General features: G+C 45.7%; 1 protein-coding gene across 2 annotated transcripts in view; it reads right to left on the bottom strand.

The window, feature by feature from the left end:
* The window catches only part of TMEM242 (transmembrane protein 242), a 117341-nt gene that overhangs the window by 72536 nt on the left and 25815 nt on the right, over positions 1–18990 (bottom strand). For both annotated transcript variants that reach the window (XM_063917667.1, XM_063917668.1), the window contains exon 2: positions 16625–16725. In XM_063917667.1, the coding sequence (XP_063773737.1) occupies positions 16625–16725 (101 nt within the window). The remainder of the gene's footprint in view (positions 1–16624; positions 16726–18990) is intronic.

Here is an 18990-nt window from a genome sequence, read left to right as displayed (position 1 = left end):
CATGGAGGTAAGCATCCTTGATGTCCACGGACACCATATAGTCCCCTTCTTCCTGGTTCGCTATCACTGCTCTGAGTGACTCCATTTAGAATAGGTCTCACCGAGCCGTCTGGCTTCAGTACCACAATATAGTGTGGAATAATACCCCTTTACTTGTTGTAGGAGGGGTACTTTGATTATCACCTGCTGGGAATACAGCTTGTGAATTGTTTCCAATACTGCCTCCCTGTCGGAGGTAGACGTTGGTAAAGCAAACTTCAGGAACCTGCGAGGGGGAGACGTCTCGAATTTCCAATCTGTACCCCTGGGATACTACTTGTAGGATCCAGGGGTCCACTTGCGAGTGAGCCTACTGCGTGCTGAAACTCTTGAGACGACCCCCCACCGCACCTGTTTTTAAGGCCCCAGCGTCATGCTGAGGACTTGGCAGAAGCGGTGGAAGGCTTCTGTTCCTGGGAATGGGCTGCCTGCTGCAGTCTTCTTCCCTTACCTCTATCCCTGGGCAGATATTATGGGGACGAAAGGACTGAGGCTGAAAAGACTATGTCTTTTTCTGCTGAGATGTGACTTGGGGTAAAAAAGGTGGATTTTCTAGCTGTTGCCGTGGCCACCAGGTCCGATGGACCGACCCCAAATAACTCCTCCCCTTTATACGGCAATACTTCCATGTGCCGTTTGGAATCTGCATCACCTGACCACTGTCGTGTCCATAAACATCGTCTGGCAGATATGGACATCGCACTTACTCTTGATGCCAGAGTTTCGCATATATAGAAATGCATCTTTTAAATGCTCTATAGTCAATAAAATACTGTCCCTGTCAAGGGTATCAATATTTCCAGTCAGGGAATCCGACCAAGCCACCCCAGCGCTGCCCATCCAGGCTGAGGCGATCGCTGGTCGCAGTATAACACCAGTATGTGTGTATATACTTTTTAGGATATTTTCCAACCTCCTATCAGTTGGCTCCTTGAGGGCGTCCGTATCTGGAGACTGTAACGCCACTTGTTTTTATAAGCGTGTGAGCGCCTTATCCACCCTAAGGTGTGTTTCCCAACGCGCCATAACTTCTGGCGGGAAAGGGTATACCGCCAATAATTTTCTATCGGGGGAAACCCACGCATCATCACACACTTCATTTAATTTATCTGATTCAGGAAAAACCACATGTAGTTTTTTCACACTCCACATAATACCCTTTTTTGTGGTACTTGTAGTATCAGAAATATGTAACATCTCCTTCATTGCCCTTAACAAGTAACGTGTGGCCCTAAAGGAAAATACGTTTGTTTCTTCACCGTCGACACTGGAGTCAGTGTCCGTGTCTGTGTCGACCGACTGAGGTAAAAAGGACGTTTTAACGCCCCTGACGGTGTTTTAGACGCCTGGACAGGTACTAATTGGTTTGCCGGCCGTCTCATGTCGTCAACCGACCTTGCAGCGTGTTGACATTATCACGTAATTCCTTAAATAAGCCATCCATTCCGGTGTCGACTCCCTAGAGAGTGACATCACCATTACCGGCAATTGCTCCGCCTCCTCACCAACATCGTCCTCATACATGTCGACACACAAGTACCGACACACAGCACACACACAGGGAATGTTCTGATAGAGGACAGGACCCCACTAGCCCTTTGGGGAGACAGAGGGAGAGTTTGCCAGCACACACCAAAAACGCTATATTATACAGGGACAACCTTTATATAAGTGTTTTTCCCTTATAGCATTTTAATATATATATATATATATACATATCGCCAAATAAGTGCCCCCCCTCTCTGTTTTAACCCTGTTTCTGTAGTGCAGTGCAGGGGAGAGCCTGGGAGCCTTCCCACCAGCATTTCTGTGAGGGAAAATGGCGCTGTGTGCTGAGGAGAATAGGCCCCGCCCCCTTTTCGGCGGGCTTCTTCTCACGTTTTTCTGAGACCTGGCAGGGGTTAAATACATCCATATAGCCTCCAGGGGCTATATGTGATGTATTTTTAGCCAGAATAAGGTATTATACATTGCTGCCCAGGGCGCCCCCAGCAACGCCCTGCACCCTCCGTGACCGTTGGTGTGAATTGTGTGACAACAATGGCGCACAGCGGCAGTGCTGTGCGCTACCTTCATGAAGACTGAAAAGCCTTCTGCCGCCGGTTTCTGGACCTTCAATCTTCAGCATCTGCAAGGGGGGTCGGCGGCGCGGCTCCGGGACGAACCCCAGGGTGAGACCTGTGTTCCGACTCCCTCTGGAGCTAATGGTGTCCAGTAGCCCAAGAAGCCAATCCATCCTGCACGCAGGTGAGTTGAACTTCTCTCCCCTAAGTCCCTCGATGCAGTGAGCCTGTTGCCAGCAGGACTCACTGAAAATAAGAAACCTAAAAACTTTTTCTAAGCAGCTCCTTAAGAGAGCCACCTAGATTGCACCCTGCTCGGACGGGCACAAAAACCTAACTGAGGCTTGGAGGAGGGTCATAGGGGGAGGAGCCAGTACACACCACCTGATCCTAAAGCTTTAGTTTTGTGCCCTGTCTCCTGCGGAGCCGCTAATCCCCATGGTCCTGACGGAGTCCCCAGCATCCACTTAGGACGTCAGAGAAATCGACATTGCGTTTATTCTAGAGCCCAGCAGGCAAATGTCCCTCTGGGCATCCCGCATATATAGGACAGCGTCTTTGATATGTCCTAGGGTCAGTAAAATAGTCTCCCTGTCCAGGGTATGTAACTCCTCAGACAGAGTATCTGTCCATGCTGCTACAGCACTACACATCCAGACCGCAGCAATTGCTGGCCTCAGAAGAGTACCATAATGTGTATAAACAGACTTCAGGATACCTTCCTGCTTCCTATCCGCAGGATCCTTTAGGGCGGCCGTATCCTGTGACGGCAGGGCCACCTTCTTAGATAAGCGCGTCAACGCTTTGTCTACCCTAGGGGAGGATTCCCAGCGTAACCCATCCGTTGGCGGGAAAGGATACGCCATAAGTAATCTTTTGGAAATCAGTACTTTCCTATCAGGGGAATCCCACGCTTTTTCACATAACTCATTTAATTCATGTGAAGGGGGAAAAAGTCACTTCTTGCTTTTTCTCCCCAAACATATAAACCCTCTTGTCAGGGACAGGGTTTTCCTCCGATATGTGCAATACATCCTTCATTGCTATAATCATGTATCGGATGGCTTTAGTCATTTTAGGCTGCAACTTTGCCTCATCGTCATCGACACTGGAGTCAGATCCGTGTCGACATCTGTGTCAACCAACTGGGATAGTGGGCGCTTTTGAGACCCTGACGGCCTCTGAGCTGTAGAATCAGACACGGGTTGAGACCCTGACTGATTATCCAACCTTTTATGCAAGGAGCTTACGTTATCATTTAACACCTTCCACATATCCATCCAATCAGGTGTCGGCGGCGACACCACATTCACTTGCACTTGTTCTGCCTCCACGTAACCGTCCTCGTCAAACATGTCGACACAAACGTACCGACACACCACACACACACAGGGAATGCTCTAATTGAGGACAGGACCCACAAGGCCTTTTGGGCAGACAGAGAGAGAGTATGCCAGCACACACCCCAGCGCTATATAACCCAGGGATTACACAGTAGCTGTTTATGATAATTTCCCCCCCCCCCTCTCTTTTTACCCTTTTTCTACCTTGATACTGCAGGGGAGAGCCTGGGGAGCTTCCTCTCAGCGGAGCTGTGAAGAGAAAATGGCGCTGGTTAGTGCTGAGGAAGAAGGCCCCGCCCCCTCAGCGGCGGGCTTCTGTCCCGGGTCTGTGTAATAAAATGGCGGGGGCTCGTACATATATACAGTGCCCAGCTGTATATATGTGTCTTTTTTCCAAGAGGTATCCTAATTGCTGCCCAGGGCGCCCCCCCCCTGCGCCCTGCACCCTACAGTGACCGGAGTGTGTGGGTAGTGTGGGCGCAATGGCGCACAGCTGCAGTGCTGTGCGCTACCTCATGTGAAGACAGGAGTCTTCTGCCGCCGATTTCGATTTCTTATTGCTTCTGCCGGCTTCTGACTTCTGGCTCTGCGAGGGGGACGGCAGCGCGGCTCCGGGAACGGACGACCAAGGTTAAGATCCTGTGTTCGAACCCTCTGGAGCTAATGGTGTCCAGTAGCCTAAGAAGCGCAACCTAGCCGCAGTTAGTAGGTTTGCTTCTCTCCCCTCAGTCCCACGTAGCAGAGAGTCTGTTGCCAGCAGAAGCTCTCTGAAAATAAAAAAACCTAACTAAAATACTTTCTTATTAGCAAGCTCAGGAGAGCTCACTAAAAGCACCCAGCTCTGGCCGGGCACAGATTCTAACTGAGGTCTGGGGGAGGGGCATAGAGGGAGGAGCCAGTGCACAACAGGTAGTACTAAATCTTTCTTTAGAGTGCCCAGTCTCCTGCGGAGCCCGTCTATTTCCCATGGTCCTTACGGAGTCCCCAGCATCCACTAGGACGTTAGAGAAAGGAGATTTATGGTAGACTTACCATAGTTAAATCTCTTTCTGCGAGGTACCCTGGGTTCCACAGGGAATACATCGGGGTGTAGAGTTGGATCTTGATCCAGAGACACAAACAGGCTAAAGCTTTGACTGTTCCCAGGATGCATTGCACCGCCTCCTCTATAACCCCACCTTCGGACACTGGAGCTCATTTTCGTTAACCAGTCCAATGCAGTAGCAGGTAAAAGAGAAGGCAGATGTTAATCACGCAGAACCACATTCTCACGACAGGAGAAGGGACAAGCGGCTAATACCATACAAACCTAAAGAAGCCAAGTGTATCTGGGTGCGCGCCCTGTGGAACCCAGTGTACCTCGCAGAAAGAGATTTAACTATGGTAAGTCTACCATAAATCTCCTTTTCTGCAGCGGGATACACTGTGTTCCACAGGGAATACATCGGGGATGTCCTAAAGCAGTTCATCATGGGAGGGGACGCACCATAGTGGGCACAAGAACCCGACGTCCAAAGGAAGCATCCTGGGAGGCAGAAGTACCAAAGGCATAAAACCTAATGAACGTCTTCACTGAGGACTTTGTAGCCACCTTGCACAACTGTTCAGCGGACGCGCCACGGCAAGCCGCCCTAGAAGGTCCAACAGACCGAGTAGAATGGGCTTTGATAGCAGCAGGAGCTGGAAGACTAGCCTGTGCATATGCTTGTGCAATCACCATTCTAATCCATCTGGCCAAGGTTTGCTTATTCGCAGGCTAGCCATGTTTGTGGAAACCAAAAAGTACAAAAAAGGGTATCGGAACTCCTGAGAGAGGCAGTCCTCTCCACGTAAATATGGAGGGATCGTACCACATCCGAAGACCGCTCTTTGGAGGACAAACCAGAAGAGATAAAAGCCAGAACCACAATCTCTTGGTTAAGATGGAAAGAGGACACCACCTTAGATAGATAACCGTGGCGAGTTCCAAGAACTGCCCGTTCACGTTGAAAAATCAAAAAGGGTGGACGACAGGACAAAGCGGCTAAGTCAGACACCCTCCTAGCAGATGCAATAGCCAGCAGAAACACGACCTTAAGTGTAAGGCCCACAGACTCAAGAGGTTAAAATGGAGACTCTTGTAGGGCATTCAAGACAACAGACAGATCCCATGGAGCCACAGGAGGGATATAGGAAGGCTGAATCCATAAAACCCTTACAAAACTCTTTTTTCAGGCGCTAATATATGGAAACGCTCTTTATTATGAATAGAAAGTTTATGTTTAATAATCTTATCCTGCAATAACGATGAGCAGCAATTAAGTCCAGCAGTGTCTGTGTGCACACAGCTATAATAAGTCAGGCTCTTAATGCCTATACTAAAAACAATCCAATTTACCAGTGACTTTATGCGCTTATAAAAATTCAGATTTATATTCATTCAAATTTATATCATAAAGGGCATGGAGACGATGGAATACAAGGAAAGGCTTGAAAGACTAGGCATGTTTACATTGGAAAAGCGGAGACTAAGAGGGGATATGATCAACATCTACAAATATATAAGGGGACAATACACAGAGCTTGCGCGGGACCTGTTTTTGGTTAGATCAACATAGAGGACTCGTGGACACTCACTCAGGTTAGAGGAGAGGAGATTCCGCACAATACGGCGTAAAGGCTTTTTCACGGTAAAGACAATACATGTTTGGAATTCCCTGCCCGAGGGAGTTGTAATGGCGGAATCTGTCAACACCTTTAAGAATGGGTTAGATAAATTCCTAATGGATAAGGATATCCAGGGGTATGGTGCATAGTCATGCATTATAGTTACTATAAATAAGGATAAAATGTAACGGCTGACAGCAGCATCAGTCAGAAATTTTAGTCAAATCATCATGCATAGGAGACCACAAATAGGTTGAACTCGATGGACAATAGTCTTTTTTTCAACCTCAGATACTATGTTACTATATAAAAATGTATTTCATACATACAAAGACAATTCATTACATTTAATGTTAATTAATGAACGGCATCCAATACTATACATAAAAATTGTTGGTCACGTGATTTATTGTGTCTACTATAGACACCATAAAAAAATATGTAAACTATCCTCCTTTATAATGTCCCAACAAGACGATAAAAACTTTGTAACATACGTGGACTCCAAAGTGCTACAATGTAGTTTGTAGTATCAGAATTAGCAAAAGTGGAGAAGTAGTATTCCTCCTTCTTGCTTCAACTTCTGTAGTAACCTGGGCAGGAGTGATACTTGAGGGAACAAGTATGGCAGCTGAAAGTTCCATGGAATTGCCAATGCGTCCACCAACGCTGCTTGAGGATCCCATGTCCTTGACACGAAGACCGTAACCTTGTGATTGTGTCGAGACGCCATCAGGTCTACATCTGGTAGGCCCCACTTGTCCACTAGGAGTTGAAAGACTTCCGGATGAAGACTCCACTCTCCGGCGTGTACGTCCTGACGACTGAGAAACTGTGCTTCCCAGTTGAGAACTCCAGGAATGAACACTGCCGATATTGCTGGCAGATGGTGTTCCGCCCAACGAAGGATTTTTTACACTTCTATCATTGCCATGCGGCTTCGAGTGACACCTTGATTTATGTATGCCACCATGGTGGCGTTGTTTGATTGTAATTGAACAGGCCTGCTCTGTACCAGAGGCAGGGCAAGAGTCAAAGCATTAAACACTGCCCGCAATTCCAGAATGTTTATTCGGAGGAGAGATTCCCCCTTGGTCCACCGACCCTGGAGAGTGTGTTGCTGTAGCACCACGCCCAAACCCCGCAGACTGGCGTCCGTAGTCAGCAGGACCCAGTTGGAGATCCAGAAGGGCCCCTGCTCAACTGTTGGTCCTGTAGCTACCAGCTCAATGACAAACGAAGCTCCGGAGTCAAGGAGATCATTTGACACCTGATCCAATGAGGCAGGCCGTCCCATTTGGAAAGGATTAACCGCTGAAGAGGGCGGGAATGAAATTAAGCGTACTCTACCGTGTCGAAAGCAGACACCATGAGGCCTAGTACTTGCATCGCGAGTGTATCGACACTCTTGGGCGAGTCATAATAGAGTCCTGTCCTGGAGTTTCAGGACTTTCTCTGGAGACAGAAACAGTCTTTGGCTGTGTGCATCTAGCAGTGCCCCCAGGTGCACCATGCGCCGAGCAGGGACCAGCGAGGACTTTTTCCAGTTGATGAGCCACCCGTGGTGTAGGAATTGGACCGTCAGTTCCAGATGACTGAGGAGATCATGTTAGGAGTTTACCAAGATCAGCAAGTCGTCCAGATGCAGCAGGATCCAGATTCTCTGACGGCGGAAAAGGGCCGTCATCACGGCCATGACCTTGGTGAAGATCCGAGGGGCCATGGCCAGTCCAAATGGCAGAGCCTGGAATTGATAATGTAGGTTGCCAATAGCAAACCGCAGATATTGTTGATGCGATATGGCAATAGGTATATGCAGGTAAGCATCCTGTATGTCCATGGATACCATATAGTCTTCTGGTCCCATGGCCAGTACAATAGAGCTCCGAGTTTGCGATACGGAATTTGGACACTCTCACAAATTTGTTAAATGATTTGAGGTTGAGTATAGGCCAGAAGGACCCATTGGGTTTCGGAACTCGAAACTGGGTTGAATAGTATCTCCTGCCTCTCTGGGACAGAGGTACCGGCACTACCACCCCTGTGTCCAGGAGGGATCGCACAACCAAGTTTAGAGCTTGCACTTTCAACGGATCTGAAGGGAAAACCATCGAGCAGAAATGGCGAGGAGGACGTCTCTTGAAAGAGATTGCGTACCCGTGCGAGAAAACTTCCCGCACCCAGGCATCCAAAGTGGTCTTTAACCAGGCCCGGGTGAACTGCAGAAGTCATCCTCCCACCCTGGGGTCCCCCAGGGGGAGGCCTGCCCCATCATGCAGCAGGCTTGTCTTGTTTGGAAACAGGCTGACGGGCGGCCCAGGATTGTTTAGGTTTGGGCTTAGTGGTTTTGGAAGTACGGGCCTGTCTCGGGTACGCCTGACCCTTTGCTTTCCCTGGAGGTCGAAAGGAAAGAAAAAAGTGGTACGCTTTGCCTTTGGTGCAGAAGGATTAGTACTTGGGAGAAACACAGTCTTAGCAGTCGCCAAGTCAGTCACAATCTTATTCAGATCTTCCCCAAATAGGATGTCTCCCTTAAAAGGGAGCACCTCCAAGGTCTTTTTGGAGTCTACGTCCACCTTCCAGGGCCTCAACCACAGAATTCGGCGTGCCAGTATAGACGTAGTAGACGCCTTGGCCGCCATTACACCTGCCTTAGAGGACGCCTCCTGAATATTGTGGGAGGCAGTGGTAATATGAAACAGATATTGTCTAGCAGTGTCAGAAATATCCTGAGGCAGCTCATTAACACCTGAACCCATGCTTTAATTCCTTTTGTAACCCATGATGCTGCTATAGTGGGTCTATGTACAGCACCGGTAAGGGAGTAAATAGACTTCAGGCATCCCTCCACACGCTTATCCGTCGGTTCCTTCAGTGAGGAGACAGTGGTGACAGGCAGACTAGATGACACCACAAGAAGGGCGACATGAAAGTCCACCGGCGGTGGATTTTCCCACTTGTTACTCAACTCCGCTGGGATGGGATAACGAGCTAGCATCTTTTTTAGACAGGGAGAATTTCGTTCCTGGAGACGTCCAGGATTCCGGACGTATGTCGTTTAAATGGTCAGAATATGGTAAGACTACTTTAGTAACCTTCTGACATTTGAACTTATCAGGTTTCTTAGATGCAGTAGTGGGAGCTACCTCATCAATTTGTAGAATCAGCTGAATAGCCTCCACTAAGTCAGGGAAATCAACCTGAGTTGTAGGTTCCTCGTCACAAGCGACTATCAGTGTCTGACGGATCAGTATATTCCCCATCCTCATCAGAAAAATTATCGGAAATATTAGCGGATTGTGAGGAAGAAGTGGCCCGCTTAGATGACCCCTTGACCCCAGAGGGGCAGGGGGGGGGGGGTAGACTTTTGCCTACCAAAGTTTGACTTAATTGTTGTATCTGGGTAGACAGAGTGTCTGCCCAGGGCAGATTAACTACAGGGACAATATGTATATATGCAGCCACGAGACCCTGACGCACCTAGCCCCCCAGGGTACAGAATATAGTGATAGCAATAAGTATGACACACGAGAAGGAAATCCACACTACAGGCACACTCAGTCACAGTTACAATGCAGAATTTATTTCAGACAAACAATAAAACTGCACTGGACTAGTAAAACTACGATAGATAGATAGATAGATAGATAGATAGATAGATAGATAGATAGATAGATAGATAGATAGATAGATAAACTCACACTGTCTAAAATGACATGTAGAATACTTAAGTGACTGTAAATGCACAGCGCTGATGAAGCAGGCGGATTTACAGAGGAGACACTGCCCTGCAGTCCCGGAGATCAGCCGCAGCTACTTGTGTAAAGATGGTGCCAAAATCTCTGTCAGGGAGTGAGGGAAAGTGAGAAGCAGCTCCGGGGCGGGAACACCAGCAGTAGATGGCACCTGGAGCTGGGGGAGGGGCTACAGGTCAAGCGCCTTATCCCTATGCTGGTCCTCACCACCGGGTACCGTGGAGCCTCGAAAGGATTTTTGTGAAGTCCAACCTGTGCTCCCTGCCCTGGTGGATATAGTGGGGTCCCTGCACCGCCAGAAACAGCCACACGACCCTGGGGAGCGCCAGCGGCGTGTGCCTGGAAACCGCAGCGCCTCCGCCGCAAGTACCCGGGAACCCGGCCAGCGGGAGTATGCGGCGCTGCTGGGGAGGTGTTGGAGCCGCAGCACAGTATGTCACTAGGACATAAGTGCTGCAGCCCTTGAAGAACCTTCTAATAAAAGCTCTTTTCAGGGCTGCCTAGCGCAGCCCCCCCTGTTAAGTGACCTGCTCTGCAGGCACCAACTTACAAACTGAGCTCCGGTAACCGGAGGCGGGGTTATAGAGGAGGCCATGCAATGCATCCTGGGAACAGTCAAAGCTTTAGCCTGCTGGTGCCTCTGGATCAAGATCCAACTCTACACCCCGATGTATTCCCTGTGGAACACAGTGTACCCCGCTGCAGAAACTTATTTACATACCCACTTCTCCATGGGGGCAATTTAATTCTCCACAATGGGCCTCTGGAAACGGTCGGGTAGTCACTATATAATAATATATCTTAGCTCATTATTCTCTCATACCCCATTAAGTGTGCAGGAGTGAAGGTCAGAAGTAATGTGCGCACCAGGATATCGCAGTGGCATATTGCGGTGAACTGAATTGCCCCATATGACAAATTATGATTGTACCCCACATATGTGGCCTCTCTAGGAATCTAGGGAGTAATGAACAGTTGATATATAATGTAAAAGCAGATGACTTTGCAAACTCATGAAACTTGTATCTTGTATATTTATAAACTTACTTTCTTACTAAATAAAAATATATATATTTCAAAAGAACACAAAAGAGCCATGGTGCTCTGTTTAAATGAGGCACTAAACAGTACGGTCTGCTTAATCATATGATGAGCTTGTTAGGTTCATCAGGTCAAGCATAGTTGGGTAATGGCAAAAGGGGCTTGGAATTTGCCAGCTGAAACATTTGCAGAGAAAGATCTCATTGATAAAATACTGGAAACTACAGACAGTTGACACAGGAGTAAGACAGTCAAAAGTTGGTCCATAGCATAACAACTTCAATTATTCTTAAAATACCCAAATATAAAGAACAGACACATACAGATGTGTCCTTATACATCTTGCCTCAATACGCCATGAATCGGGAGATGCCTGGTATAAGTAAGCTGACAGGTTCCATGCAACTCTGTTAGCGTCAGGCGTCTTTTGTTACCAGTGTCTTATTCCCATCACTATGGGAATAGAATACATGCAGACTCTGCTGATTAAAATGATATGCATCATGTCTGCATTCTGTGTGTGTCTGCAACTGCATACGGAATGCTATGTTACAGTGTTTTCCCAGGAAAATACTGTAAAGTAGTATTTCCTATGAATATAAAGATTTGGTCACACACAGAATATACTGTAGGTATGTGCTGAATATCATTCTAATCAACATTAGCTGCTTGTGCGTCCTATTCACATCTTTTGCAAATAAGACGCATTTTAATAGAAAAAGGTCACAGACGCATTTTAATAGAAAAAGGTCACAGATAAAAATGCTCGGCGCTACCGCGTCATGCAACTGCATAGCTAGAAGGGCTGTTTAATGTGAAAGGAGGCTGGATGTAAGTACATCTGTAGCAAGTAATGGTTAGAACACAAATAAGCCTGATATTTACACTCAGTGGCTACTTTATTAGGTACACCTTTCTAGTATTGGGTAGAACCCCACCTTTGTCCCAGAACAGCCTGAATTCTTAATGGAGCATTTGTATAGACATGAATATACAGTATCAGAAGTTTTTTTAAATATTTATTATAAAAATAGATAAAATATAAAGGTATGGTGCCACAAGTTTTTGTCATAACTTTCTGATCTGCTTTGCGGGACCTGTGCAGCCTGTGTGTGTCACTGCTCATCTGATACCCAGCAATCACATTGTACTACAGCACTCAGGGGTCTATGTACTAAACCTTGGAGAGATATACAGTGGATTGAGATAAAGTACCAGACATACTGTACAGCTCCATGTTACAGGCTGTGTTTGAAAAATGACAATCAGCAGTTCGTTGGTTGGTACTTTATCTTCACCCACGTTATCTCTCTCCAAGGCTTAGTAAATAAACCCCTATGTTTCCTTACCCACTGAATGGATTTTCTTGGAACTGGGCAGCTTTCATTACCAGCACGCTGTAACTAATCTGCTGGCGCTCTGACACGGGCACCTACTACACACACCAGTGCAGAGCTTTGGAAATTTTCAGCAGCATTATCCATATAATAATGCAGTAGCATTTTAGAGAATGGGACTTTTAACCAAAGAACACCACAAGTCTCCTGCAGTGCTTCATGCAAGGTCAATTCATCATCTGTTTGGATATTAATCCTTGGAGGGACTACTCGTCTTGGATCTACTTAGGATTGTCCTATACTTATCCCAAATATCAACCATGAATACTGTTACTAGCATATTATGGGGTACATTTACTAAAGCTCCACTTATTGTGGCAATAAAGCCACTCCTGCTTCGCCTGTTACCACTGTGAAGCAGGAGCCGGCTACCGCAAATGTAACTAACAATAAACCCGCAGAGGAGAGTGAATGTTAAGTCACCCCATCGGTGGGTTCAGGTAGCAGAGCAGACACTGGAGTGACTGTCACCTCTCTCCCATAGAGCTGCAGCGCCAGCAAGACTTTTTTTTTTGCTAAAACCATCCAAGTGACAGACTTCACTTCCTGCTTCTCCAGTGAGAGACAGATAACTGCAGTTACAGGTGACGAAGCGGGCGCTGGACAAGACAAAGAGGTAGATGTATTATACCCGCACAGATATAACGCTTCCTGCTTTGTCTCTTTACAGAAGCGCACATAACGCTTCTCCCCCATAACGATCATTCTTACATCTACCCCAAAGTAAATGGAGAAGACAGAGTAACACCTGGTTCACTTAGTGCGGTTATGGCAGATAATTTTCTAGCCTGCTATAAGCGCTGGCAAATCCCTTTAGTACTTAAAGACGTTATATGAACAGGGACTTGCTCTGTTTTTTTGTTTTTTTTGTTTAGCCCCCTCATCTCTCATTAGTACATAGACCCCTTGATTTTTAACAGATTTTCTATATGTATGTATCTAGTAAATATTTAAACGACTTCCGATACTATGGATTCCTGTCTATACAACCATTCCATTGTCCTTTTACTTATGGTTGATGCTAGATCCAAGTGGCCTAAGGGACCTTTCCCGTCAGGGGGAGGAGCTACGACACAAGGGGGAGGAGCTAGGCCAGCGGGATAGTTCCTCTACTATCCACGCCACCAACTATTACCTTTAGCAATTAGGTGGCGAGCGTGGCGAGCGAAGCGAGCCCGCGAGGGTACTTTTTGGGTACCCTGTTCGGCCGTAGCTCCTCCCCCTGGTAACGTGTCTCCTCCCCTAAGTACGTCAGAAAGTCCCTTCTCCCACTCCGATATAGAATCAACCTTTTACTTATATCTATTTAAAGACTGCAGTTCCTACTTTGCGAACTGCTGTATAGACCATTCTAATTCTAGTGCACATATCAGCGTACCTGTCTCTCTTTTCTGAATTCTTGGTGGCATGGATTCAACAAGGTGATGGATACAGACTTTGGAGATTCTGGTCTATGTTGACATGATAGTATAGACGCGATACATCATGTCTAAAATTTTGTCCTCCAAAATTTTAATATGCCCTCCTCACTGATCAGCACAATGCACCAAGAGTGACCATTACATTTGTATTGTGACATGGTGCATTATCCTGCTGGAAGAAGCAAGCACAAGAAGGTTCAACTGAGGCCACCATCTAACGGTGCTCTTTGTTGTTTAATATACGATTGTTTGAGTAATTGTTGTATTTTTGTCAGTTTGAACCAGTCTAGCCATTGTCCACTGACCTCTCTCATTAACAATGCCCCTTTTCACCCACAGAACTGCTACTCACTGGATATGTTTTGTGTTGTGCATAATTCACTAGAGAATACAGTGGGTGAAAATCCCAGGAGTTCAGCGGTTTCTGAGACAATAAAACCACCCTGTCTAGCAGTGAAGTGCGGTGAGGTCAATGGCTGATGAGGCACTGGCTAGTAACAATCATTCCATAGTCAAAGACACTTCAATCTTATTCTTACCTTTACTATTTTTGGTCTGAACAACAACTGAAACTCTTGACCGTGTCTGCATTGGCTCACTAAATATTTGCATTAATAAGCTCGTCTACATGTGTACATAATAAAATGGCCACTAAGTGTATAAATACCACACTACTTGGAAAGCCCATTCCGGTGCAAACATCACATTACATACTTAATCAGAACAATTACATGTAGCTAAACATTGTTTAAAAAAAAAACACAAAAAAACAATGTTGAGTAAATATAAGAATGGTAACTTAGTGGTGACCTATAATCTTGCAGCAGTTTTTTAACGTACATTGCAAAAGTACAAACAGATGCAGTTTTCAACAAGAATGAGATATGCTAATTCCAAACAACGTTAGGTCTCTGCACACCATTTATGATCAGTATTGGAATTCAATATCCTATTTGTCATTAGTAGTAATATCCAATTACTATTATGCTATGTACAGATGTGTCCTCATACATCTAAACTCCATACGCCACACAGCGTGAGATGTTAGACTTGAGTGAGCTGCCAGGTCCTGTACAACATTTTACGGGAATGTGTCTTAGTTGCAAAGTGATGCGACTAGGACACACCAAGAGAGTGTATAACCGTGTCTGTATACGGAGTACATCTGGACTTGTACAGGAAAAAAGCTGTGGCTGCTACATTGTAGCACTTCATATACAGATTCAGTCGCACACGACGGATATAAAAGTGTCATAAATAAAATTAATCAGCAGTTTCCTGGTGCATTCTAGCCACATTACATTGTGAATAAGACACATGTTTAGCAAAAAAATAAAATAAAAATAAAAGAAGACGCCCAACACTGGGAGAGTCTCACTGGACCTGGCGCGCTGAATGGCTGTTTGGTGCAACTGCAGCAATAATGTAGGAGGACATATCTGTACAAGGAGGAGCAGGTACTGCAGAAGCGTGATCATGGTGTTAGACTGTGGAGCTGAAGGACTACTGTTAATACAGTGTGCTTGTCAGGCTGGCTGCTTGAACTAATTTATAACACTGTCATACAAACGTTTAATTGAGAACATGTGGCTAGAAGGACATGTTTTTCCGCTCAGCATATATGCACAAAATAACTTTCGCTAGTAAATAGTAAACATATATTTTAGATACTTTGATGCGACCCGCGCTCTAACAACCTCAATGCACTGAGCTATATATGATAGAAATACAGTAAGACTTCTTGTGTGCATTACACAGTAAAAACAGGGCACAGGCCTGTTACTATGGCAGCAGCTATGAGTTCTCTGCAGGCAAATGCCATTTTTTACTGTATGGAAAGTAATGTGATTCTGATAATATGGGCAGAAGGCAGATTTCCATTCTAATGTTTATCAAGAAGTAAAGTTTTGGTAATAGTGAAAGGATCAGAGGGCTGAACACTGAGACGGACGTGTTAGCTGTAATTGCACGCACTAAAATAAAAGTTGCATGTCTGGCTGCATGCACAGTTCCAACACTTGCTTTCTGAGCTGTCCTCATTATCAGTGTGCTCTTGTACCATCCTTATACAATGGGGGTAATTCCGAGTTGATCACAGCAGCAAATTTGTTAGCAGTTGGGCAAAACCATGCTGCACTGCAGGGGGGACAGATATAACATGTGCAGAGAGTTAGATTTGGGTGGGTTATTTTGTTTCTGTGCAGGGTAAATACTGGCTGCTTTATTTTTACACTGCAATTTAGATTTCAGTTTGTACACACCACACCCAAATCGAACTCTCTCTGCAAATGTTATATCTGCCACACCTGCAGTGCAGCATGGTTTTGCCCAACTGCTAACAAATTTGTTGCTGCGATCAACTCGGAATTACCCCCACTGTGCAAAAGATCAGTCTGAAAACAGGCATAACACGTACACACAACTATGCATAGCCCACAATTCTAGCAACACACCCTCTGTGAACTTAGCCTATACAAGATCGTACTGTTAAAACCCAGTTACACCCTATCAGATACAAGTAGAGATGCATTCATTTTGTGTACGAGTCTGCATTGCCTCTAGCTGCACGTGCGGTGTGACACCAAATGTTTACATAAAGTTTGCATTATGTCACATTATATATTTCAATTTGCTTTTTATCAACACTGAATTTGAGGATGTAAACATTCTTCAGAGAAGAGCGCCAATTTATACTCGTCTATTTCTTAGTTCCATTATGAACTAAAAGTAATTAGTCTTTCAGCTGATTAGTCGGAATATATACTGCATATTCTCTTTTTTTTACTAAACACCAAATAATTCCTATTTGCATTTGTTTGTGCATGCGTAGTGTGAAAAATCACAAGATACACTTGTGTTCACCTCAGAGTCAGCCCTCTACATCTGGGTGACTTATGGAATGCAGTTACCAACACATACCTTACTGAACCAGTTGGGACTGTTTCTCTTTGCAAGGGACAATGTTGTGCCAAAACCGACGAGCATTCCTGCTGTTGCGACGGTGCCAAGAAAAATCCCCCCTATTATAAAATATGACATACAGAAAGTATAAGCACATATATTGATAGATGTACATAGATCATAATTTGTTTTTCCACAAGTCATATTTTATTTTGGTAAAGACCATTAGATGTGTTTCTTGCATGAAAGAAATGCAGAGCTGTACTGAAAGGGTTCACTACGGCTGGCCGGCGGTCGGGCTCCCGGCGACCAGCATCCCGGCGCCGGGAGCCCGACCGCCGGCTTACCGACAGCGTGGCGAGCGCAAATGAGCCCCTTGCGGGCTCGCTGCGCTCGCCACGCTACGGGCACGGTGGCGCGCTACACTATTTAATTCTCCCTCTATGGGGGTCGTGGACCCCCACGAGGGAAAATAAGTGTCGGTATGCCGGCTGTCAGGCTCCCGGCGCCGGTATACTGAGCGCCGGGAGCCCGACCGCCGGCATACAGAAGACCACCCATACTGAAATACTTAAGCTAAAGTAATAAAGACATTCATTGTTTTACTAACCTCAAACAGCCTGACTGCATACCCACTGCATGTACAGTAACTGCTAAAGAGTGGAGAAGTTGCCCATAGCAACCAATCAGCTATCTGCTAGCATTTATCAAGAACATTCATTTCCAAGTGTGATACATCTCCTCCAAAGTTCCCAAGGAAGAATGAATTTAATTTGACCATGAAACCAGACCTTCCTAGCAGGTACCAAATAAAGTAAAATGGGTTATTGGGACTGTGGATTCAAATACATTCCATGTTTAATTTTAACAAGAACTCATTTCTATTCAGTGTTTATTATGGTTTAGTCATAAAGACTTGGTCCACTAAACTCACTGTAGATAATAATTGCAGGAGTATATGTACAGTCAGGTCCATTCTCATATTTTGGGCTCTATACAGCACCACAATGGATTTGAAATGAAACAAACAAGAAGTGCTTTAACTGCAGACTTTGCGTTTTAATTTGAGGGTATTTACATCCAAATCAGGTGAACGGTGTAGGAATTACAACGGTTTCTATATGTTCCTCCCACTTTTTAAGGGACCAAAAGTAATGGGACAAACTAAACAATCCTAAATCAAACTGTCACTTTTTAATACTTTGTTGCAAATCTTTGCAGTCAATTACAGCCTGAAGTCTGGAATGCATAGATATCACCAGATGCTGGGTTTCATCCCTGGTGATACTCTGGGTTCCGCTATGAATGGTCGACCATGTTATATTGACTGTCATTAGGTCGACCACTATTGGTAGACATTGACATGGTTGACACATGAAAATGGTCGACACATGAAAAGGTCGACATGTTTTTTAACTTTTTTTGGTGTCGTTTTTTGCGTAAAGTGACTGGGAACCCCAATTAGTGCACCGCGTCCCCTTGCATGCTTCGGCCATAGTGCCTTCGCTCTGCTACCGCTTCGCTCGGCACAGATTACAGTTCCAATCGTAGTCCACGTGGATCGTAAAGTATGGAGAAGTTCCACAAAAGAAAAAAAAAATAAGAATTTACTTACCGATAATTCTATTTCTCGGAGTCCGTAGTGGATGTTGGGGTTCCTGAAAGGACCATGGGGAATAGCGGCTCCGCAGGAGACAGGGCACAAAAAGTAAAGCTTTAGGATCAGGTGGTGTGCACTGGCTCCTCCCCCTATGACCCTCCTCCAAGCCTCAGTTAGGATACTGTGCCCGGACGAGCGTACACAATAAGGAAGGATTTTGAATCCCGGGTAAGACTCATACCAGCCACACCAATCACACTGTACAACCTGTGATCTGAACCCAGTTAACAGTATGATAACAGCGGAGCCTCTGAAAAGATGGCTCACAACAATAATAACCCGATTTTTGTAACTATGTACAAGTATTGCAGATAATCCGCACTTGGGATGGGCGCCCAGCATCCACTACGGACTCCGAGAAATAGAATTATCGGTAAGTAAATTCTTATTTTCTCTATCGTCCTAGTGGATGCTGGGGTTCCTGAAAGGACCATGGGGATTATACCAAAGCTCCCAAACGGGCGGGAGAGTGCGGATGACTCTGCAGCACCGAATGAGAGAACTCCAGGTCCTCCTTAGCCAGGGTATCAAATTTGTAGGATTTTACAAACGTGTTTGCCCCTGACTAAGTAGCCGCTCGGCAAAGTTGTAAAGCCGAGACCCCTCGGGCAGCCGCCCAAGATGAGCCCACCTTCCTTGTGGAATGGGCATTTACATATTTTGGCTGTGGCAGGCCTGCCACAGAATGTGCAAGCTGAATTGTATTACACATCCAACTAGCAAT

This window comes from Pseudophryne corroboree, chromosome 4 (genome assembly GCF_028390025.1).
Source record: "Pseudophryne corroboree isolate aPseCor3 chromosome 4, aPseCor3.hap2, whole genome shotgun sequence".
Classification (NCBI taxonomy): domain Eukaryota; kingdom Metazoa; phylum Chordata; class Amphibia; order Anura; family Myobatrachidae; genus Pseudophryne; species Pseudophryne corroboree.
This window is presented reverse-complemented; position numbering and strand designations above follow the sequence as displayed.